Source organism: Erigeron canadensis, chromosome 6 (genome assembly GCF_010389155.1).
Source record: "Erigeron canadensis isolate Cc75 chromosome 6, C_canadensis_v1, whole genome shotgun sequence".
Classification (NCBI taxonomy): domain Eukaryota; kingdom Viridiplantae; phylum Streptophyta; class Magnoliopsida; order Asterales; family Asteraceae; genus Erigeron; species Erigeron canadensis.
Window position 1 is genome coordinate 19906670 of NC_057766.1, and position 24237 is coordinate 19930906.

General features: G+C 34.5%; 3 protein-coding genes and 1 pseudogene across 3 annotated transcripts; 1 reads left to right on the forward strand and 3 right to left on the reverse strand.

Moving 5' to 3' along the window:
* Nucleotides 1-2836: 2836 nt before the first annotated feature.
* On the forward strand, nt 2837-4781 carry LOC122604422 (putative receptor-like protein kinase At5g39000). Its single transcript, XM_043777316.1, has 3 exons — nt 2837-2881; nt 3134-4039; nt 4746-4781. Exons 1-3 carry the CDS (start codon nt 2837-2839, stop codon nt 4779-4781), a joined length of 987 nt encoding a protein of 328 aa, XP_043633251.1.
* Nucleotides 4782-8758: 3977 nt separating this feature from the next.
* On the reverse strand, nt 8759-12454 carry LOC122606054 (probable 2-oxoglutarate/Fe(II)-dependent dioxygenase). The gene is made up of 5 exons (XM_043779019.1): nt 12121-12454; nt 10997-11247; nt 10533-10857; nt 9640-9914; nt 8759-8916 (listed from the first exon to the last, which is right to left on the reverse strand). Exons 1-4 carry the CDS (start codon nt 12379-12381, stop codon nt 9663-9665), a joined length of 1089 nt encoding a protein of 362 aa, XP_043634954.1. The 5' UTR covers nt 12382-12454; the 3' UTR covers nt 8759-8916; nt 9640-9662.
* A 5138-nt stretch (nt 12455-17592) lies between these two features.
* On the reverse strand, nt 17593-20315 carry LOC122605281 (beta-amyrin 28-monooxygenase-like). The gene is made up of 4 exons (XM_043778190.1): nt 19816-20315; nt 18417-18872; nt 18134-18321; nt 17593-17905 (listed from the first exon to the last, which is right to left on the reverse strand). Exons 1-4 carry the CDS (start codon nt 20309-20311, stop codon nt 17606-17608), a joined length of 1440 nt encoding a protein of 479 aa, XP_043634125.1. The 5' UTR covers nt 20312-20315; the 3' UTR covers nt 17593-17605.
* Nucleotides 20316-22096: 1781 nt separating this feature from the next.
* On the reverse strand, nt 22097-23440 carry LOC122604423 (annotated as a pseudogene).
* Between the last annotated feature and the right edge of the window lie 797 nt (nt 23441-24237).

The window sequence follows — 24237 nt, forward strand, 5'->3', positions numbered from 1 at the left end:
AACAGTTTGTTGAGGCTTAAAATATTGAACTAAATAATATAAATTCTTAAATTTACTTAACTTCCAATCATTGAAAAAGGATGAGGATCCTTTAAAGTTGCTTTCAACTAGACTAGTAAAGTTGGAAGCATCTTGACCATTGGATTGAAATCAAAGATCAAGATTCAAATATCATCTTTGAATCTTGACCCTTATTTTAAATCAAGGGTTAGGATTATCAACTTTACCAATAAAGTTATAAATAACTTTAGAGGATCCTCGGGCATTGAAAAATGAGTTCAACAAATCTAAAGATGATTTGTAGTTTACAATTGATATAGTCAAAATGGTACAAACAGGTATGTATAACTGAAGTGTACACGATAAAAATTTTCAAATGAGAGTTGAATATTTTAAGATTACATAATAAACATAAGTAATCACGAGATCTCTATGAATAAATGTGTGCGAAATTGATAATGAGACAGTAAAATACACACATTATAATACATAATCGAGATACAATATACAACAACATAATAGAACCTTGAGGTCGAATACTACCTCATTGTTCTATGAACAACCTAATCTATCAATTTCGTTATTATCTCTAAACCTAGGACCTTTACATGTATTTATAATGTCAAGACACAAAACCTTAATAACAAATACGGTTTGGACTTCTTCATTCGTGGGCTTCCATGCACTTACGACCTCGCAAATCCGTGCAAGTCATCTGAATGTCAATTACGAGCTCGCAAATCCTTGAGGTCGTATTTCAGCTCTAACACAATTCATATAATAACCACCATAAAATGTACGTATACCAAAACGTGCACTTACACATAATAAACATAAGTAAAATACTTTGTATCTAACTAAAGTATAATTATTACAAAGTAAAAACTAACAATTAATATGCCTGAAAAAACAAGAAATATCAAAGGGCATCATATTTTTCTTTTCAAATTCGTTCTCATACTTCTAAAAGTATAATATCATGAATGCTCATTCTTTGGTTTCATCATCAAAATATTGCAGGTAGATGATAATTTAAAACATTTACAGATTAGACTCAATGACATACAGCTTGCCACAAATAACTTCTCAGAGAAACAAAAGATTGGGACTCGTATTTTTGATAGTCTTTACAAAGCAGAACTTGAATGTTTTGATAGAGAATATTTTTCATCCATGGAATGGAAGAATAATAGCGAACTACCTAAAAGACAGTACACTGTAAAAATAAAAGATGCATGTTCCCCGTGTGATGAGGTATAGAATGAGTTAGAAATCCTTAGCAATTGTAAACATTGCAACATAGAAAATATTTTAGGATATTGTAAGAAAGGTCGAGGCATGATACTTGTCTACGAGTATGTTTCTACTAAATGCCTTAATGATTATTTAGAAAGAGACGTTCTTACTTGGGAAAAGCGTGTGAAAATTTGCCTTGACATTGCACACGCATTAAATTATCTTCACCATGAGATGGAAGGACAAAAGACAGTATTACATCGTAATATAAGTAGTCGCAACATTGAGTTGGGAGATGATTGGGAGGCAAAAGTTATTGGATTTGAACAATCGGTATACCTTCCTCCGAATCAAGATGACGATGCTCTCCATCTCAATGACCTTCTCGAACCTAACTGTTTTGTAGATATGATGTATATTAATGAAGATGATGCTCCCTCTCTCGACCTTCGTGACTTTTACCCTTATATGGATCCAGAATATATAGAGACTAGAAAGCTAAAAAGAGAATCAGATATATATAGTTTTGGAGTGGTTATGTTTGAAATGTTATGTGGGATGTCAGCAGAGTCAATGTTAAGAGATCAAAGGTTGGATGAACTAGTTCGGGAGTTGTTAGATGAGAGAATAATAAATAGAAAGGTGGCTCCTATATTGAAAGCCGAAAGAGACGAAAACACTTTTATGATAAAGAAAGGTGTTAGAATATATGAACATATAAACATACAAGATCACGAATAAGCGCAACGGAAGAAATCGAAACATATATGCAATCACATTAATTAATAAAGAGAGAATCGAGACATGTACCTTATATGCAAAGATCCAATTGAAATAATAATAATAAGATTATTATTAATGCTTAAGGTTTAAAGCAAAACCCCTCCACGATCGCACACTAGACACCCCAAATAATGTATGCTAGTACCCCGATCACGAACCTAACAATCTTTGTTTATCCCCTTATATCGAAAACCCTTATGAACCGAATCCTTTTGTTATCAACTAACAAAACCAAAGACTTTAATTAATGCTAAAGCATTAATTGTAAGTGATATGTTCTATGTAGTTTTCGAACGGACAAAACCAAAACTCTTTATGAGTTTGTGTTTTCGGCCGAAAGGAATAGAAGGAGGAAAAGAGAGGTTTTTTTCTTGTGTGAATGAATGAAAAACCTAGGAATTAGCCCTTATATTTATAGGATAATTTTAGGTTAACATTACTTGGAAATTAAGCAACATCAAGGCTATGGAAAGCCTTGATGAAACCGTCCCATGTCATGGACCTAGGTCCAAGCCCACTTTCCAATTTTCACATTTTAATCCTCCTTTTTAATTAATTAAATATAATTAATCATTTAACTATGTTTAATTAATTATTTCGTGATCAAACTAATTAATATATTACTTTAATATATCAATTGTTATTATCGAGTTACCGTATCATTTCGTGTGACCCCATAGGCTTAAATTATTCCCGGACATGCGACTTATAATAATATGATCATATGCCAACAAAAGGACCCAACAAAGATTCTTTAGACCCATTCATAAATATTGCAAGCCAATGTATTGCAGAAAAGCAGAACCAACGTCCAACAATGACGGTCATCATCAAGGAACTTGAGAAAGCATTCTACTTCCAAGTAAGTTGACATTACTACGTATATACACTTCTTCTTCGCGATTTATTGACTGCTATGAATAATTAGTTTATCATTCATTCATTGATCACGTTTAGAGAATATAAGGACCAACATAAACATATAATTGATATATATATATATATATATATTGAAGAAATATTATTAATTAACTATATAAGCTAAACTATTTTTAAAAATAATAATTTCATTATTATTGGTTAACATGTTAATCTAATATCTCATCATTTCCAGAAAAATAACAAAGACATGTTAAGAATGTCACTAGAAGACATTGAATTGGCCACAAACAACTTCAATTGTGCCAATGACATTGGAGGAGGAGGTTTTGGGAGGGTATACAAAGGTGAAGTTGCAAATTTAGATGGTAATGGACATTATACAATTGTTGCAAAGCAACCAGATACAAGGCATGGTCAAGGGGAGAAACAATTTTATAATGAGTTGCAAATTCTTTACGAGTATAAGCATGAGAATATCATTGGTCTCATAGGCTATAGCAACGAAACAAATGTAAAAGTCATTATTTATGAACATGCACCTATGGGAAGTCTTGACAAGTATTTGAGTGACCCTACTCTTACATGGAGAAACCGACTTAAGATATGCATAGATTTTGCAACTGGGTTGGACTTCCTTCATGGGGGTGGTCATGGACAAGAGGTGGTGATACATAGGGACATCAAAGCTGCTAACATTTTATTGTTTGATGATTGGAAGACAAAAGTTGATGACTTTGGTCTTTCGATGATAAGTACGGTAAATAAGGAAACAGATTATGTTATCGATCATGCTTGTGGTACAAAAGGATACTTGGATCCATTGTACTTAAAATCGGGATCCTTAACCCGAGAATCTGACATTTATTCATTTGGGGTGGTCTTGTTTGAGATGTTGTGTGGCAGAACAGCATTTGCAGTTTACAAACATAAGGGTCAGTTTCTATCCACTTTTATTGAACACATTTTTAAAGAAGGAAAACAGGATGAGGTGGTGTTTCATGCTATAAAAGATGAAATAGTGCCAAAATCATTGACTACATTTCAAAACGTTGCCTACCTATGTTTGGACGATGATAGAGAAAAACGACCAACATCAAAAGAAGTTTTATCACGACTTAAAAGGGCAATGGAATTTCAGGTAACTTATAATAGCTTTATCCCATAAACGGATAGGTTTCCCTGTTTAAGTTATATGGAAATGAGAAATTTTTTTTTTTACTGAAATTTATGCGACCTAAGTTGGTTAACCTTGTGATCGTTTTGACGATTTTCATGGCCACCGAATATGTTTATCTAGAGAGCACCTCACCACGAAGCCACTTTGGTGGTGGTTAATAGTTTCATTTATTGGTGGCTTCTTTTAAATGCCTTTTTATATGACTTAATTCTTTGTAAATAACAATAACAATTGTATTAGTTAAAACATTTAACATTTGGGTTAGTTAAAACATTAAGCAATTGGATTCATGAGAATGATAGGGTTTATCGTAGTAGATTATAATTCTAATCCTCTTTGGATGTAATAAAGTACGAAAATAGTTTGTTACCAACGTATGCAGTTCAGTAACTTTCAGCAGGTAACAATGGTATAATATAGTGCTATAGATTTGCTAAAATGACACCATGGCATGTCCTATTATAGGTTATATGAAATGTCACTTACACACATGGATAACGTAATAATAAATCTCTTTTGTATCAAATTCAAGGAAAAAGTATAGCGTTATAAATTCAATTCATTATATTTTTGTACTGTTACTAAATTTTTGGAGATGAATGGCACAAACATCACAGTGGATTCATTTCGTATATATGTATATTTGACTTGTTTGACTTATACACAGGTTCAAGATAAAAGCATAGGAGCAGAAACTAGCTAAGCATTACAAGAAAGTATTCCGGATGTCAAAAACGTCTTTAGAAGAAAGTATATTACGAGATCTTTCTGTAAAGAATCATGCCTTACAGAGAAACAAAAGGAAATGATTTGTCATTTTCAGTATGATTTTTTTGCTGTTTTTTTTTTTTTTTTTTTTTTTTTTTTTTCTCTTTTCTATTTTGTTTCTATTTTGTTTGACATGCAACTTTGACAAAAATGTTATCACATGAAACATATGGACCACACAAGTCACTACAGGTTAATTTTGTCTATAACTTGAATCAATAACGATCATGTTCATATTTTCTTTGAACAATATATAGAAAAATAATAGAAATTTATAACAGTAATAAAATTCTTAAGAAAATTAGAGTTCACACCAAATGGGTAGGGCTAACATGCAGTGGCGGCCTGAGAAATCAAGTGCCTAGTCCGAGCTGGAAAAAAAGCCCCCAACTCTATGGAATCCAACTATATAAGCAACTTTTTTTATATATATAATTAAGACATTATAACAATAACAAAATGATAGTATTAGAAATGCATACCAAATTAGTTAACCAATGATTCGAGAAGCCTGCCTAACATTCTTCATAGCAAATTGGTTGATTAGCTTTTCGCAATCTATACTCTCTAAGGTTTCATTCTCAATAGCTATCATCGCTAATCCACTCTTTCTTGGGACATTGTTAAACGTAAATAAGATTTCAATAACTTCAACTTCGAAAAAATCCTTTCGACAGATGCAACCGTGATTGGAATAGTCAACAATATTCTATATGAAATGGTTGCATTTGGGAAATAACCTAGCTGTTTCAAGACCTTCAAAACATCTATAAGGTTGTTAAGTTCATTGGTTTGTGACATGTCATATAACTTCAACTCCATATGAAGTTCATCGGCATGAATATCTGATCTTTATTGAAACTTGAGGGCATTTACAAGACTCGAACATGACAACATAAAATCTTCATCTTGAATTCCCCTCAAATTACGTGGAAACAAAAAGTCAAATAATTTCTCATACTCTTTGAATTTCTCAAATCTTGTCTCAAGGGAAGAACGAGTCTGATCAACTATATATATATATATATATATATAATAGTTCACTCTAAAGTTCTCTTCTAGGGTAAATGAAGCTTCTAAGCTACTCGAACTCTCACCAACTTGTTTTTTTCTTATGAATACAATACTTTAGGACTAAATATGTATACATATATTTATATGTACACATATTTAGTACCTAAAGTACTGTATATTTATAACTTAGGCATTAACTTGTTTATGAAATGATATATATATATATATATATATAATGAAAAGTTATTTTGAGAACCTTTTTTTTTGTAAGAACCTTTGAGAACTTTTTAAATCAAGCCCAACCGATGATTATTTTTTACATGAAAATTGTTTTTTGATTGTTTTCTGAATAACTTATGTGTAATTTTGAAGTTTATAATTGTGTGGAGAAATGGATTATCATCCGTTATACAATTATGTGGAGATTTGGATTCTTGATCACATGTGCACGAATATTGCTATGATTACATGTGATTGACTTGCATACATCTGATCATAGCAATATTCGTGCACATACGATCAAGAATCCAAATCTCCACATAATTGTATAACGGATGATAATCCATGCTCCACACAATTATAAACTTCAAAATTATACATAAGTTATTCAGAAAACAATTAAAAAACAATTTTCATGTAAAGAACAATAATCTGTTGGGCTTGATTTGAAAAGTTCTCAAAGGTTCTCGCAAAAAAAAAGTTCTCAAAATAACTTTACCCTATATATATATATATATATTTAATATTATACTTTTACATATATTGTTTATTTGTTTTACTTTAATAGTTGTTTTATTTTACCTAAAACCTTTACATATATAATATAATATATAAAAATTTTGTGCCCACCTCAAAATTATACCCCGGACGAATGTCTTGCTTGCACCCCTCCGGGTCTCCCATGCTAACATGCCACAAAGGTCATGAGAAAGTAAACTTGTTACATCAACACAAAAACCCTAATAAAGATAATTTCTCAGGGACATTTAGTGATAAAAAAAAAAGTTCAGGGACGAAAATGCGAATCACAGGGACGATTTGTGATAATTTCTCTAAAGATAATTAGACAACAGAGCGGAAGATGACCACGCTGCTATCGCGCTCCTAGGAGAAGATTACATTGTTCCAATGCTTCCAAATGCCCCACCACCAAAACCGCGCGCCATAATCCATGTAAAAGATTCCTATACCTGGGAATTTAAAGAACCGAATCAATCTAGTCTCATGTCAACATCTCCACAATCTGGTATGTCAAGCTGCAACCATTGAGCTTAGGAGATCTTGAGTTTCTCAGAGTTAGTGCTAAAATCTCGAAATGTATGTTCAACCGTATCCAACCCCATGCAACAAACTAGGCAGACCAGAGAAATGTTAGGAATACCTTTAAGTACCAGGTTTAGCCGAAAAGGTAAACAATCACGCAACATACACTAAACGAAGAAGAGTCAAAGATATTAACTTTTGAAGAATTCAGGTAGTAGTGAATTGCATCCGCAGATGAGACTGTCAAGAGCATGACAGAAATGTGAAACTCGGAAGGACTTTTTCCCGCGCCACGATAGTTCCAAGACCATTCGTCCTTTCCTATATCTAGCATCACCTATGCAAGTCAGGGCATCAAACTCGTCTAGACAGTATGTTCATATTTACGATGTCTAGGTTGAAACTTTATAAATATTGACCAAAACGAAAAACTTGGTTGCTTATATTTTCAAAGACCATAACGTGTGTACTGTGTAAATCATACAAATCCACTACACTACATACCCTCGTATAATTTAGTGATGAACACACCAAAATGAGGTAAAAAAGAATAGGCTCATGATCACACCAGCCATGTAGCGAACCAAACAATTGTCAAATTTCCATTCCCCAGTTGCGACCAAATTTGGGGCCAAATAGTTTCTCTAAGTTGTAATAACTTTCTACACCTCCAACTCATACCAACATGTAGAGCTATATCCCAAAAACATCAAACTTTAAGTTTATGCAAGTGAATCCCTTGAAAATCCTCCAAACATGTGCAGCCATCAATGCCTGGTTAACTTCAGAAACCAGCCGAATACTCAGCCCCCCCTTATACTTGAAAGACAAATCAGCTTTCATGATACTTTAGGTTTTCCCCTTTTCATATCTCCTTGGCACCACAGGAATCCATATATCTTTTTCTGGAGATCAATAGGTAAAACGAGTACTGACGCCCAATAGATATGCATGGAAGACAAAACCGAGTTGATATGCTGGAATCTTCCAGTAAATGACAAGGAACTATTCTTCCAATCCGTTATTCTCTTTTCCACCCTTTTAACGAACACTTCGCAGTACTTTCACAATAGCCTGCATGATATAAGAGGGACTCCAAGGTAACAAACTGAAAGTTTCTCTTCTTCAAATGGCAATATATCAAAGATAGCTTGTTTCACCTGATCGCTGTGCTTTTGGGAAAACTTGGAACTAAACCTACCATCCCCTTGAAAACATTTAAGGCCTCCATTAAGATTCTAGACGAGTTTACATCACCCCTAGCAAGCTGGAACAAATCATCTGAAAAACAAAGGTAACCAAGTGTTGTTTTTCACAACGATTTATGATACCTGAACAATGAACTGGCAAATGAAGCTTTTTCAAAACAATCATGTAAGCTCACCAACTACTTTTTTATTTGACGTCTTTGAGCTTCCACGGACTTCAGGTCAGCAACAACATTAAGGCTAAGTGTTTTTGAAGAATTGGCCTGGTTTATTTTGTTAATTATCTTTCGTGCCGTAATGATGATCTAGTTATGTAAAGTTGTTCAATGGATGTAAAATCCTCACTAATGCACAAAGAGAATTATACAACAGAAAAGGAGCTACTTGTGGTAGTGTTTGCATTTAAAAAATTCAGATTCTAGCCGATCTTGTCACAGACAATAGTATACAGTTATACGCTAACCATTCTGCATTAAAGTATTTCTTCAATAAACAATAAGTGAAACCACGATTGCTCTGCTGGGCACTTCTCTTACAGGAATTCCACATCAAAATATACGATGAAAGGAGCTGAGGACCCAGCTGCTGACAACCAAAGTCAATTTGAGAATCTGAAGTCTATGAAACTCATAGAAGAAGATGTACATAATGACAAGTTCCCAAACAAGACCATTCTTAACTTGGAAAATTGGGTAATAATTTCTTTTTTAATTTTAAATATTTAGATATAGTTGATGTAAGTTAGGTTTATCTGATTCATGGAAATGTGACTAAATCATGTCATGTATGAAATTTTGTTGCAAAACTATCGGGGAGACAGGTTGATATTATGCAACTGTAATGTTTATAGTTTATGTATAGTTAGGAATTTAGGATAGGATGAGTTTAGTAGTTATTCCTAAAAAGAGTTGACTTTCCAATAAGCCTTTCACATTGCTAATTAGTATTCGGTAGCACTTAGATTCGAGGTTAAAATAATATAGCACCAACAGTATTTAAAAGAAATATATAAAAAAAAAAATAGAGAAGCCATGAACGACTTATTAATTTATTTCCTTCAAATAGTTTTACATGCAGTATAAAAATTATAAGCAATCACTAGTATAACGAATTAGCAGCAACACACTGCATATGCCTCAGAAAAAGTCAAAAAAGTGAAAAACATATGATACACTTGTTTCAAACATTGTTCAAATAATTGACTAATTGTTGCTGAAAATTTATAGCAATATTATATCAAATACTCCAAAATTTACGATGAAAACAACTCAAAAAGATTGCAGGAGTTTCAAATTCAGACAAACTTACAGGATTTGAAGTTCTTCCGGGTATTAGATTTTCAAGGTATCAATGAATGGAACCCCATCATCGCTGAGATTAGTGCGTTCGTAGAAGCTTTGAAAATATTCGTCATATGTAAAGGATTTGTACAGAGCCAGGGAGTCGGAATTTATGAGTTCTTCAACTGGCTTTATATAAAAATCTTTGCTTGGATAGCAAAAATTTACTATTGAAAACCTGTCTTTCTGCTTATTTACTGCTGCTCTGTGATAAGGAGCTTTGTAAATTCCATTGCTCACGACCTACAGTAATCAAACTCCCAAGAAAGATAAGAAGGCAACTTTTAGCATATCAATTAGAGCCAAATCAATGGTATCAACTTTTCATGACGATATGCAGATTTATAACTGTATCAAAGTAGGATAACTTACATAAGAAAAAAAATATATTTTAGACCTGTTTCGGTTGCGCTAAGGAACTTTGGTTACCCCCAGATGATAACGGACTTTCAGAACTTTCTATATAGGGTAATGTTAGTTAACCGGTTTATATATATACCACACCAGTGACATGTTAGCACCACATAATGAATACAAAAAGCCATCAGGTCAAAGTTAATTTACCATGATCAGGTATGTTGGTCAGTTTACCCCTTAAACATAACCCTAGAAACAGAGTTCCTTATCTCACAAAGAAATGAGACTAACGTACTTGTTTTTATGCTATTTGCCGATGAAAATATCAAAATTTTGGTGGAGCATCCTAATAACTGAATTTGTTAGAGTTTTGATCAAATGTGGGGATTCTTTTCTGCAAAGTTGATACCATTTTCATGTTCTGAAAAAATCAAGTTTAGTAGCTCATTCGATCTTTAAGGTCAAAGGCAACGTCTTCCTAAACGAAGTAAGAGTTTAACGTACCTCCATTATAATGCCAATATTCACAACGATGGCATTTGTTATGGGTTCAACAAACACCCATTCGCCGTCTTTGAGGACTTGCAACCCTGGGATATCACCACAATCAGTCAAGAGTGTAATTCCTGATATGTCCGCATGAGATGATATACCAATAACTCGTTTAGGCTCGGGACAAGGTGGGTAGCAATTCATCCTCACGTCATAGTTTCCTCCTTCAAAAGCTTCAGAGAAGCTTTTTCCATCAAGTCCCAAAGCCATGGCTATAAACCCAATTATGGAAACAGCAGTCTTCCTCATATCATGAGAATACGTATCCAATGCCTCCCTGATTCACATGACGAGCTATCTTCTGTTAATAATTGACTAAATAAAGACAAACATTAACAGTTGGCACTCTAAAATCTTAAAAAGTAATATATTATACACATATTTCTCACATGAAAGGGAACAGTTAATCATCTTACCTGAAATTGTGAGGATGTTCTTGGGGCCAAAACTCTAATTTTCGTATATGAGTGGGAATCGTCTTGAGGAAGATCATGTCACACCATTCCAGATTTTGGTCTTCAGATATCACAAAAGCTTGACCATAACCTTCAAGACTTCCAGGTTTTTGTGCATACCTTATCTTTTCCTCAGCGGGCATATCGAAGAACTCTTGACTTTTTCTATGCATAACTTTTAGCAATTCATCAGAAACTCCATGACCTACTAACTTCAACGTAATAGATTATCAGAATTTCAAACATGAAATAATCCATAACGAGACTGTTCAACTTTGTTATTGATGAGAAAAGGATGTACATGTATTTGTTCATATTCCATCATAACAATCATTATTATTTATTAGATAGCAAAAATGTTGCATTATATTTTTAATGCCACTCATATTCTTAACACAACTTTTCACCGTACATAAGTTTAAGTTAACATAAAAATAGTTGGGCCCGTAGGTATCTGTGTTCTATAACAAGTACATTACGCACTTGCTATGCAAAATCTAAACAACAATAGCCAGCACGGCTGGTTATTTTAGAGTAGTTGATGTAACTTGTTATTTCTTGAAAATGGACCAATAGGTACAGACTACAGAATATACACACATTAAGTCAATGACATCGTTGTGACCCAAATAGCAAGGTCTTGGCCTGAGTGGCAGGGACCCCATTTCGTTATCTTGAAAGTCAGGTCAATGGTAACTCCCCCTGTATAGCCAGTACGTGACTATATAACCTGGCGGGGTCAAGGTACCGGTGCATATTAGCAAAACATGGAAAGTGACTTGTATCATAACACCGACGAGGGACACTGGCTAAATCAGAAACGATATTCTGGTTGTTGTAAATGTATATCTATCGAATTGAAGCATACTAATACGCAAGATAAATAAAAAGAAAAAATCAAACATTATGATCACAATTCCTTCTATATATTATACTAACTCTGACTCCCATACTGTTTGACTTACAAAGTCAAAATAATTAATTTTACCCTTTTGTTAAAGAACAAAGTTTCAATACATATTAGTAATATTCATTCACAAGATAAAATTGAAGGGAAAGAAAGAGGGAAATAAGGAGAGGCTGACCTGAAAAATGCCCCAGTTTTTGCAAGCATTATGAAGTTTGAGAAGCTGGGTTTGTTGCGAGTGAGGGTCAATTAGTTTAGTAAAGTCAATGACTGGAACTGGGTCGCCGGAGAAAGGGGCGGCCGCGGTGGGGTAATCATTGGCGGCGGTGGTGGGTATTAAGTAGCGGTCAGGGACGACCCTTTCTTCAAGAAAAGACTTTCCAGATACAAGTTCTTTCACACTTGGGACAGGGATTGATGATCCTAAGTTCATATTCATATATTTATTTAATAATTTATATATGTTAGTAGCAGTTAGAAATTTGTTGCAGGGAGATCGAGAGTGGAAAGTTTGATACAAGGTGGGGTTGATGGTATACAGGTGGACCTGGGATGCATAAATTGTCTAAAGTCAAAGGAGGCTAAAAATTACTCTACTTGAAGATACACTTTGACTTTGGAGTGGAAAACTTAATCAAATTACTCCATCTTATTTTAATCTTCTAACTTTAATTTTAACCTTTTAATTACAAACTTTATATAATTAATTATTTTAATTATAAGTAACCAGATATATATAAAAAAAAACCACATGTATTTCATTTAACGATTAAAAATTTAAAGATACAAAACATAAAATAAAATAAAAACACATATATTTTATTACGAATAAAAAAAAACTACGAGAATGAATCGGCAATCGGTGTTGGTTGAGCCGTCGGGTCGTCGAGATAGGTTAAATTTTGTCTCCCAACGTGATTTGTAAGATCATATCGAAGACGATGATGAACATCTTCATCTTCTATCTCATCCACTACATCGTGGTTATAAACCAGTTGAACTCCCGTATCCACAATACGAACCGATGATATTGCCCTTCCATCATCCTTTATAATCATGTTGTGCAATATAATACACGAGTGCACGATGTTAGTAATCTTGCCGACCGTCATCGTTCGCATTGGCCGACCCAAAATCCCCCATTTTCCTTTCTAAACACCAAAAGCTCACTCTACATCCTTTCTTGCCGATTCTTGAACTTCTTGTCATTTGTTTCGGTCGGATATGGTATTGCTTTGACATGAGTTGCCCACCTAGGATAGATTCCATCAGTAAGATAGTATCCTCGTTTGTAACGAACAAACGGTAAATTTATGTCGGTAAATCTAAACCCGTTTCAAATAATGTATGTTAGATCTCATGTTATTCGCGAGTAACTCATATCTTTCAAATAAAATACAATTTTAGTAGTTAATTTTTTTTTTTTTTTAAAAGTGAACTTCATTCAATAAGTATCCGCCAAAGTGGCGATACCAAACAACATACAACGTTTATGTACAAATACTATATCAAGAATCTACGCCAACTATCCCAAGTAATATTAACATTTTTCTTTCTATTACTATACCAAAGAAAGGCCAAAGATTTTATGTCTTGTACAACTTTCTCGATCTTAACTTGGACATTTGAGAACCTCGCTTCATTCCTAGCCTTACAAATACACCAACACGCGACCATGATAACCCCTTTCAGAACCTTCTTTTCCTTCTTCCCAAGACCAACATTCTCATGGATCTCGATTAGATCTTTTGTTGAAAAAACAAAGAACGGTGTAGCCTTACACCACGAGCTAATGAAAGTCCAAACCAAATTAGCCAATTCACACCCAAGAGGTGATCATCTGATTCCTCATACTCCCCACATAGAATACAAAGTCCATCTCCAAAAACACAATTCCTATCTTTAAGAGCCTTTAATGTAGGAATACGATTCAAACTAACTCTCCACATAAAAATGTTAACCTTTAATGGTATCCATTTAGACCATCGAACTATAATCACGGGAGCTTGTCATGGCCTCTTTCACAGCTTTGACCGTCAACTCCGTACCATGTTTTCCTTGCCATATCCATCTGTCGTTAGTGTCCATTAGCTTCCTTCCGATAAGTAGAGCATTCAGGTCCTGCAACTCATTCAGCTCCTCAGCCGATCGAGGTGGTGTTCTCCAATTCCAAAGCGATGAAAACATATTTAAGGAACCATCATAACGGTCAACAACCCTACAGTTATTTAGTAGTTAATTGTTTTTATAAATGACGAGAAAAGAAGTTTTCAAAATGCACATATAAACTTTGAACAATTAACTACATCGAAACCTAAAATGGGTTGACCTCAAAACATGTACATACCGTTCGTCCGTTCTCAACATGTACAAAGAAAATTTACACCATTCTTAATTTCCGATATAAATTAGTAGTAAACTTCGCCCTGTTTTTAAGCCATAGAAAAAGGGGGACTTAAAATCTCCCATCATATTTTTCTCTCGATCCTCTACGATCAGAAAACAGTTTTGCAACCTTATCAAGCCATACACCACTTTCTTTCTTCCTCCTCATGCCGATAGTGTCATTATCAAACTAATCCATAGAAGAATTATGGTAATCCTTACCCACTTTTTGAAGAAATGCCAGCTTCTCACAGATGTTTCACAAGCCGTAAATACATGATCAACTGATTCTTTTATCTCACCAGAAAAACCACAAGTGTTATCCTGTGACCTGTATGGGGATGTTACGTCTGGCAACAACATTGTTGTGGCAATTGATTACAAGCCACCCTTCATATAAATACATTACACTTAGAAGACAACCAATTAAACCATTTAATTAACAATATTATCGTTACTAACTCCCACTTCCTCAATCACGAGTTTTTTCAGTAAGTAGTGGAAAACTCCTCAGAGACATCCCACGTCCAAGCCCATTTATTCACTTGATCCGTCCCACATACAATGGGGAAAAAAGAACTACACTCCTGCCATTCAGCAGCAGGTTGCACCCTAGTAGTCAGCATTCTGCGCCATTTCCACTCTCAATCACCATCCCCAATCTGCATCACTACCCTATCAGCCACCTTACAAGACTTGTTGGTTTCCAGCAAGAAGAGGTGAGGCCATTTTAAGCATAAGTGGCCCCTCCCCTATCCAATTATCAATCCAGAATCGAATTTTGCCCCTCTTCCATAAAATTGTGAATCCTTTTACCTTTCAATAATATTTTATCTTCCATCTTGACTATGTTGTTCCATACTCCCCTGATATTATAAGGTAACACCACCCACCTCCTCATTGACCCATGACCCGAATCAACTACTAGTTTCTATAAACTTTGTGTCTCTACTCTACATCTCCACACCCACTTAGCGAGAAGCGACTCATAAACAGTCTTCAGCTAACAAATACCCAATGTATAATTGGTGTAGAGCTATTACATCATTCTTAAATCGTCACTGTCATTACCCGTAAAATATTGTCATGTCACCGCATATTCTTAGGTTTTTAATTAGAGATTTTATCTCGAGCACCAGCCACACTGCCTAGTCTAGTCGACTACCAACTCCTTATAATCTCCGAATGTTACGATAGAATTCAGAGAAAGAGAGAATTTAGGAGGAAGAAGGAATTATCACATCAAATCTGTACGACGCCTTCCACCTTTTCACAAAACACATCAGAATATAAAAGGACATGATCAAGTTGTGTGAAAGCATTCTCGAAAGATGCTTCTCCTAAGCCTCCATGTTTCCTTGACAATGACCAGACCTCTACACAGCACATAACCCAGAAATTCGATGCTATTCCACATATCTTGAGTGTTTCAGAATCAAATTTTATTATATCAGGAACCAATGCTTCCTCAATATCTTGGTTCTCTAAACACATATACAAATGACTATCCCCATTAACACAACTCATTAGACACTTCTTCAGCAACTTCTTCCCAACAGAACTCGATACAAAGCCCATTTGCAGCTCATTTTTATTCCTTACAAAAATCAACCAACCTGGCTTCCAACCAAAAGATCCTATATCCATCACCATACTAGTACTACCTAATACTCCCTTCTTATGGGATTTTTGTCCCCAAAAATTTCCAAAATGCACAATATCATCTAAAAATTTGAATGCCATAATCGCACCACCACTAACTTTGACAATCACATCATGATTCAAATCCTCAATTTTATTCTTAAAAGGCAAATGACTAAAAACAAGCTTCCTACTAACACTATCGACATCCACATTATCATTCTCATTATTCAATGCTACTTTATCACTAACTGAAACGAAATCAGCAATTTCATTACGAATTCTTTCAATTTTATCCACAAAACCTACTGAATTGTTTCTTAAAATATCCCTACAAAGAGAGATATCACTCAATCCAGCCTCAAATCCAACCAAATTTTGGTCAGGCATTTCATCAAACACCTGGTGTGCACTATTTTCCTTTCCTAAATCTATTTCATGTTTATCCACAAAATTTACTGAATTGTTATCATCACAAGATAAAGAAGAAGAAGATTCAGTCTTTGAATGTATACCTTCCAATTCTGACCTAGCTTCAAAATCATCAATTGCGGCATCTATGGCCTTTTCAACCGCTCTAAGTGTAATATGTTCAACTCTCACTTGTACCATACGTTCAACACTCCTTAGCAATCTTTCCATGCCAGCGTCAGGAGTATCTTTCATTGCTTCTGTTGAATTTTCTGCTGTTTTCTTTTTTTTTTTTTATAAATGAAATAGGTCACCGGAAAACGAATCTCGCCTGAGAAGATGATCGGTAATCGAGAATTCGCCGGAGATATGATGGGAACCTACGAGAAGAAACAACTACAATTTCCAGTCGCTTTCGATTTTAAAGAGGAAGAGAATCAAGAAGCTGCTGAAACTTGAGATGGTATCTTAATCGGAGGTGTAACCGGAATCTTAAGCTCGTCGGAGAATCGACGGCTCTGATACCACTCTTATGATAGAATTCAGAGAAAGAGAGAATTTACGAGGAAGAAGGAATTATCACATCAAATCTGTATATGTCATATATGAATATCGTATATATACACCAACACCACTGATAACCGCCTCCAACGGCCCATCTTTCAGAATGACACAATCAGCCCCCTAAACTTCTATTTTACACAGACAGTCTCTACACTTATTATTCTTTATTATTCTATTATACTTATTATTCTATTATTATACAAATATTATGTAACACCGAATAGTATTAGCAAACATGCTCTTTAGCTGCTTTGCCTACACGGTAGATTCTCGGCCTTTCTTTTTTATCTCTTTTTATGACTATAAGAATACATAACCAGAATGCTTATATACTTTGAAAATTGATCGAATACTTGCATTTTAAATTATTGAAGGTATTATACGACTTGATAAGGTAAATATATACGCAATCTAATCTCTCAAATGGCAACTACACAATATGAACATACCCAACAGCGTATGGATTAGACAAGAACAACTTAGTGGAATAAAACACTAGTGAACAACTCTCCAATTTCATAAATATTGGACAAACTGACCCACAACTTACATATTTACTATAGAGTATGAATTCTTACATCATGCAAATCAAAACCTATATGATATATGTATGTTCTTCATATCAATTTATGCCAGGCTTTTCAAGCCTTCGATTGTACTCATTAAACATGACGAGAATGGAGACGAACTGGAAGCCCTTTTTCTGGAATAGCCATTGGATCATATACGATTTTCTCATCGGGTATCAACAAGTCCCATTTAAAATTGGTGACGATGTTGTGAATGAATACAAGTACTTCTACTCGTGAAAACTCTTTCCCCAAACACATCCTAGGGCCACCTCCGAATGGTACATATGTATATGGAGTCGGTCCTGCCCCTTCAAACCTCGATGGATCAAATTTTTCCATATCAACAAAGTTACCTTCATCTCTATGAGTCGATGCAATACTCCAATATAACTGAAAGTGTAACACAAATACTATGTGATTAATAGACTATATATTGACCCGGCCCCTTATATTAATAGGCAATTGCTAGTTACAAACTTACAACACAAATTTGCCATCTACAACAATACGTGCTTTAAGCAGTTATGAAGTAACCTGCTTGTACATGTTGTAGATGGCAAAAATATGTTGTCTGTCTATCGCTACCCATAGACAATATAGACAATATAAGTTTTTTACCTTCCATCCCTTGGGTATAGTATAGCCTGCATACTCGAAATCTACCAGGGCCTCCCTGAAGGATCCCATAACTGGTGTAGTTAATCTCATGACTTCAGATACAACATTCCAAGTATATTTCATTTTTTGAATGTCTTCCCATTTAAGCGTTTCCCCTGCTTCTTTTGTCTTACAGATCTCCAATTGCTCTACAGGTAAAAATATGTCATTCATCATTGAAATTTAGTCCGATAAACATATCAGAATTATACACGACAATTCATTATCATAAACAATAACTGACCATTCAACACCTTATCATAAACATTAGGGTGTTCTCCAAGTCTCTTCATGATCAACGTGATAGAACAAGTAGAGGTATCATGACCGGCAAAGAGCAGTAGCAAGATGTTGTTTGCAATCTCCCACTCGGTTAAATACCTGCCACACTCGTCCGAAGAAGTAAGCAAATGTGAGAGGAGGTCTTGTGAAGATGATGCCTTTCCTTCTTCTAGTGCTACTCTTCTTGCTTTGATAAGTATCATAAGTTCGGTCCTAATAGCCGCTGCTGCTTTTTTTGATCTATTAAATCTTGTGCCCGGGAAATCTATAGGTAGCTCAATGACCCCATTTAAGAAGACGTCGAACAAGGAACCGAGTTTTGCAATGTGGTTTAGCTCCTCGAGACTAAGAAATAATCGACAAACCAGCTCAAATGCGTATAACCTAATGGTTTTGTATACGTTCACCTCTTCCTTGCCTTCAATGTTGTCATAAAAAACATTACTCGTGTGATATATTTGTGTAATCTCCGGTAAATAAAAACAAAAGAAATATTTGTCATGGAAAAATATGAAAAGTCGATTTATCAATTTGGTTGATGACCAAGCAAATGTGTAAAGTTCGAAGGGTTGCCCTGCAATCTCAATGAACTGGCTCATAAAGTAGGAATACAATCCATTTTGAGTTTGGTGCTCTCCTTTATCCGGCTTTGAAGCAGGGTCCTCGATTTTTAAAAAATCCACAACTTATATATTGCTATTATTTAATTTAAAAACTATCCATAATAATATTTTATTAGGTATTTACAGATATTAAAAATAAACAGAGACCCTTTTAATGTATATGATATTAACTTTAGGATGATGCACTCACATCAGTTTCACACATATTAAATTATCCCCCATCAATTTTATGGTTTTATGAGGGGAACATCATCTAGTTAGATTAGATGATGTTAACATTATGTAAGTTATCTTCTTATAAAAAAACCAAATATAAGTGAACCATAAGCCACAACATATAGTAATATTTTATTAATTGTGAGCCCCATATTTTAATAATTGTGAGCCCCATATAGTATGGGTTGGATCAGTGGTTGGAGCTTCGATCCTCATGCCTAGCAAGGCTGGAGGTCCTATTCTACCTATGGTAGAACCTGGAAGCAGCCTCTCTACCTTTGGTAGGGGTAAAGCTGTTTACATATCAACCTCCCCATACACTGTCGAAGACAGTATTGGGACCCAAAACCCGTAGAAGACGGTATTGGGAGTTACTTTTTATATAGTACTACTATATCTGTCAATCTGTGTACAAAGTTTGAATGTTAACAAAACAGTTTTATGGTGTAATCGTGTAAAATAAAGAAAGTATGTTGGTATTTCATCAGCCCTGAGAGTACCTAAAGTAAATAATGAAATTACCTCTCCAGTGATTTTCGATATGGCTACGTGTGACAACATCCATAGTAGCAGCATAATGACTAGCGAATGCATCAGGACCTAAATACGACAGCAACATCTTTCTCATCCACTTAGCTTCGTTACCACGAGTTGTAAGTAGACATTTACCAAAAATCTTCCTCACTGAAATCGGCCACCAAGCTCCGACCAGCTTGTTTTCGTTCCCAAATAAAAACTTGTTACCTGCAGGACCACAAAACACAGCCATACGGTCGCCAAGTATAGACGTTTTAAACACTAAAGGACTTCCGTGTTTCTTGATACGTTCTTGAACAAATCTCTCTGGAACTCCATCCCTGCCTGCTTGAAGTAGTGCAAGAGATTCTCCGAAAAAAGGCCATCCATAGCTTCCTGGTGGAAGATTGAGTTTACTTGTTGAGAAATTGGAATTCTTGTAAACAACATAAAAAACATATGAGAAGATGAAAAGGAGAATGGTAGTTAGTATTTGAATCATGATAATGATTTAATGATATCAAGTTGGCTAGGAACAAGTTAACGTATTGATATATTAGTGGAAGCAATGGCCCAGATTTTAGGAATTTAGGACCATATACATTTTTGTGGTAACTAGAAATAAAATATAATTAAGAAATAATATTAAAGTTATACTTCTTTTGTTATGTCTAATCTTAAGAAAATTAAATTTTGATTGATATATAGAAAAAATAAACATTACAATTTACAAGTGTTTGATTGAACTTTACGCTATATCTATACTACTTATTAAAGAAAATACCCCATGTTGAATATTACATGGAGGAAAATGTCTAAAATGCCCTCCATGTAATATTTTCACCTATAACCCTTTAAAATATTTTCACATACACTATTTTCTTAACATTAATAATTACATTACACTATCAATCCTTTATTTTTTAAAATATCTCCATTAATCCTTTAAATCAATTACTTTTATATGAATTATCTACAGCACTCGACATCGCATCCACCAACAACACTCACCTCCACCACCACATTGTCGCCGTCACGACCACCACCGCATCGCACGGATACAGTGCTAGTTCACTATTAAAAAAAATAAACCCTTTATTAAATATTAAGTGTAGGAAATGTGAGAAATATATACTCTCTATTAAAACAACACACCTTAAAAACTCTAACCTAATACGATTTCACAAACAAATAGAGAGAAGAACATACCACGTGAAGCTGTGCGTGTCTATACCTCTTCATGATTATCAATTAGTATCCCAAATATGGTACGAGTAATTATTTTCTTTTTATTAATTATCAATTTCTTTATAATATCTATACTTCTATATATATCATATTGACTTTTTTATTTTTAAAATTAAGCATTTTTTTAAAGTATTCCCATAATATTCCTTATACCATACTTAAACAAAAAATCATTATATAATACTCCTTTTGTTCATTCTTTTTAATTATTACACGCTCTCATCGATCTTTTATCACCCTCCGTCGCCACCTTCCTTCGCCGCCGCTGCCCTCGATCTCCACCTATGTCTCCCTTTTATATTGTCCTCACCTTCTAGCCGCCGCAACGCACAAACACTATGCTCGTTTTTTATTATAAGTTTTGTTAGAGATAAAAATAAGAAACGATATATTAATTCCGCAAATCTTTCTAGTTTTCACAAAATCATGTCATATAAATATAACTCTTTCTTTGGCAACAATTTTATGACATGCAAGTTCCCAACACTCTTACTTTTGCTAATAACATGCAAACAATTTTTATTTTTTTTATTTTTATAATCGCTACATGACAAGCCTGAATTATAATATGTGCTGCAACACGCAAGTATCATGCTATTAAATACTAGAATATATGAGGTTTTCTGCACTATCTATGTATAGTGAAATAGATTAATCTATATATAGGTTCCAGATAAAATAAAACAAGTAAGAGTTAAAACAAATAAATCAATAAGTTTCTATTCAGTCAAAAATTCGACCCAGGGTTGAAGAATGAAGTAGTAGGTTGAAGATGAAGATCAAGAGGTGTTTGGAACTCCAAATCCTCTTAGATGACTACAAAATTTGACTTAGGGTTGATGTGTGACGTCTGGTGGCTTAAAAACTCCTCTCATTAGGGTTTGAGGCTATTTCAAACCAAGTATCGGACAAATCGACCCATAACATACATACATAAATACTATATAGATTATTACATCATGCAAATCAAAAGCTATATGATATATTAACACTCGAATTAGTTGTATGTATGTTCATCATATCATTTTACACCAGCGTCTCTAAACCTTCAATGATTCATGTTTGTACTCATCAAACTTAACGAGAATGGAGACGAACTGGAAGCCCTTTTTCCGGAGTAGCCATTGGATCATATACGATTTTCTCATCAGGTATCAATTAACAAGTCTCATTTAAAATTGGTGACGATGTTGTGAATGAATACAAGTATATCTACTTGTGAAAACTCTTTCCCTAAACACATCCTAGGGCCACCTCCGAATGGTACATATGTATATGGAATCGGTCCTGCCCCTTCAAACCTCGATGGATCAAATTTTTCCATATCATCAAAGTTACCTTCATCTCTATGAGTCGATGCAATACTCCAATATAACTGAAAATGCAACACAGATACTATGTGATTAATAGACAATATATTGACCTCGTTATGTTAATAGACAATGGCTTGTGAATAGATTAACATAGAACACAAATTTGCCATGTACAACAAATCCTGCTTTCAGTTATACATTATGCAGTAACCCGTTGGTATTTGTTGTAGATACAAAAATTATGTTGTGTTTATCACTACACACGTAGACAATGACATTATATATAGACAATATAAGTTTTTACCTTCCATCCCTTTGGGTATCGTATAGCCTGCATACTCGAAATCCACCAGGGCCTCTCTGAAGGATCCCATAATTTTGAGAATTTATTAGTTTCTTATGAACTCAATAAGTATTAAACTCATATTCAAGATTGTCATGAAGTTGATTAAATTATATTGTTAGAAGGGTTAAGTTGTAACTATGTACAATTACAGGGGGTAATTGGTAAAAGCATACAACTGGTCATATTGTCATGAAGTTGACTATACTGTTAGAGGGTTTAAATTGTAATTGTGTACAAATATAGGGGGTAATTGGTACAAAAATACAACAGGTCATAAAGAGTACAGAACATTGTCTTCTAGTTCTTCTACGTTTTTTTGACCTGCAAAGAGTAGTAGCAAGATGTTGTTTGCAATCTCCCACTCGGTTATGTACCTGCCACACTCGTCCGAAGAAGTAAGCAAATGTGAGAGGAGGTCTTGTGAAGATGATGCCTTTCCTTCTTCTAGTGCTACTCTTCTTGCTTTGATAAGTATCATAAGTTCGGTCCTAATAGCCGCTGCTGCTTTTTTTGATCTATTAAATCTTGTGACCGAGAAATCTATAGGTAGCTCAATGACCCCTTTCAAGAAAACGTCGAACAGAGAACCAAGTGTTTCAATGTGGTTTGGATCCTCGAGACTAAGAAATAACCGACATGCCAGCTCAAATGCGTATAACCTAACGGTTTGGTATACGTTCACCTCTTCCTTACCTTCAATATTTACATAAACAACATAACTCATGTGATATGTTTGTGTAATTTCAAAACGTAACTAAACACAAAACTAAATATTGAACTTGTTATCATGATGGAAATACCAATTGGGAGAATATAAATTTGCCCGCAACCTCAATGAACACATTCACATTCATAAAATGAGTATGCATTTTTATACAAAGAAGATAGTATGTTGGTAACCCTGTTGTCGAGTGCCTGATTATGGAGTCATGTAGGAATATGATTGAATGTCTTGTTAACGTATTATTAAGACAAGTATATATTAAAAATGTCGTATATAAGTTTAGGGGTCTAACGTGTCAAGAATAAAGTCTACAACCGAATGGAAGTTATTTTCGGTTATAGGCAGTTATGTTGTGAAGGGACGTGTCGTTTAGAATAGTTGTGTCTGTTAGATATTCATACCGATTAGTGAAGAGGTACGATGGTTCGTATGTATCTATTGGAAAACTATATATATGTGTAAACCTACGTTGTAAATAATAAGAAGAATAGTTTAGTATTGTTATTTCGTTCAAGTGAGGGCCGAGAGGGACGAGGGACCAACAGTGGCATCAGAGCCAAGGTCGTTCGAATCAGAGAGAAGAGAGAGACCAACGATTCAAGAGGAATCGTTTTAGAGAAGAAAGACAGAGAAGAAAATTGATTAAGAGGAATCGACGAGAAAGCCGATCTAGTGAAGATCGAATTTGAGAAAGTAAAAGAGAGACAAATTGATTCAGGAAATTAATTAACAGAGTAAAGATCGAAACAGATTAAGAAAAAGTAAAGAGAAAAACTTACCAGTTATTTGAAGAAGAA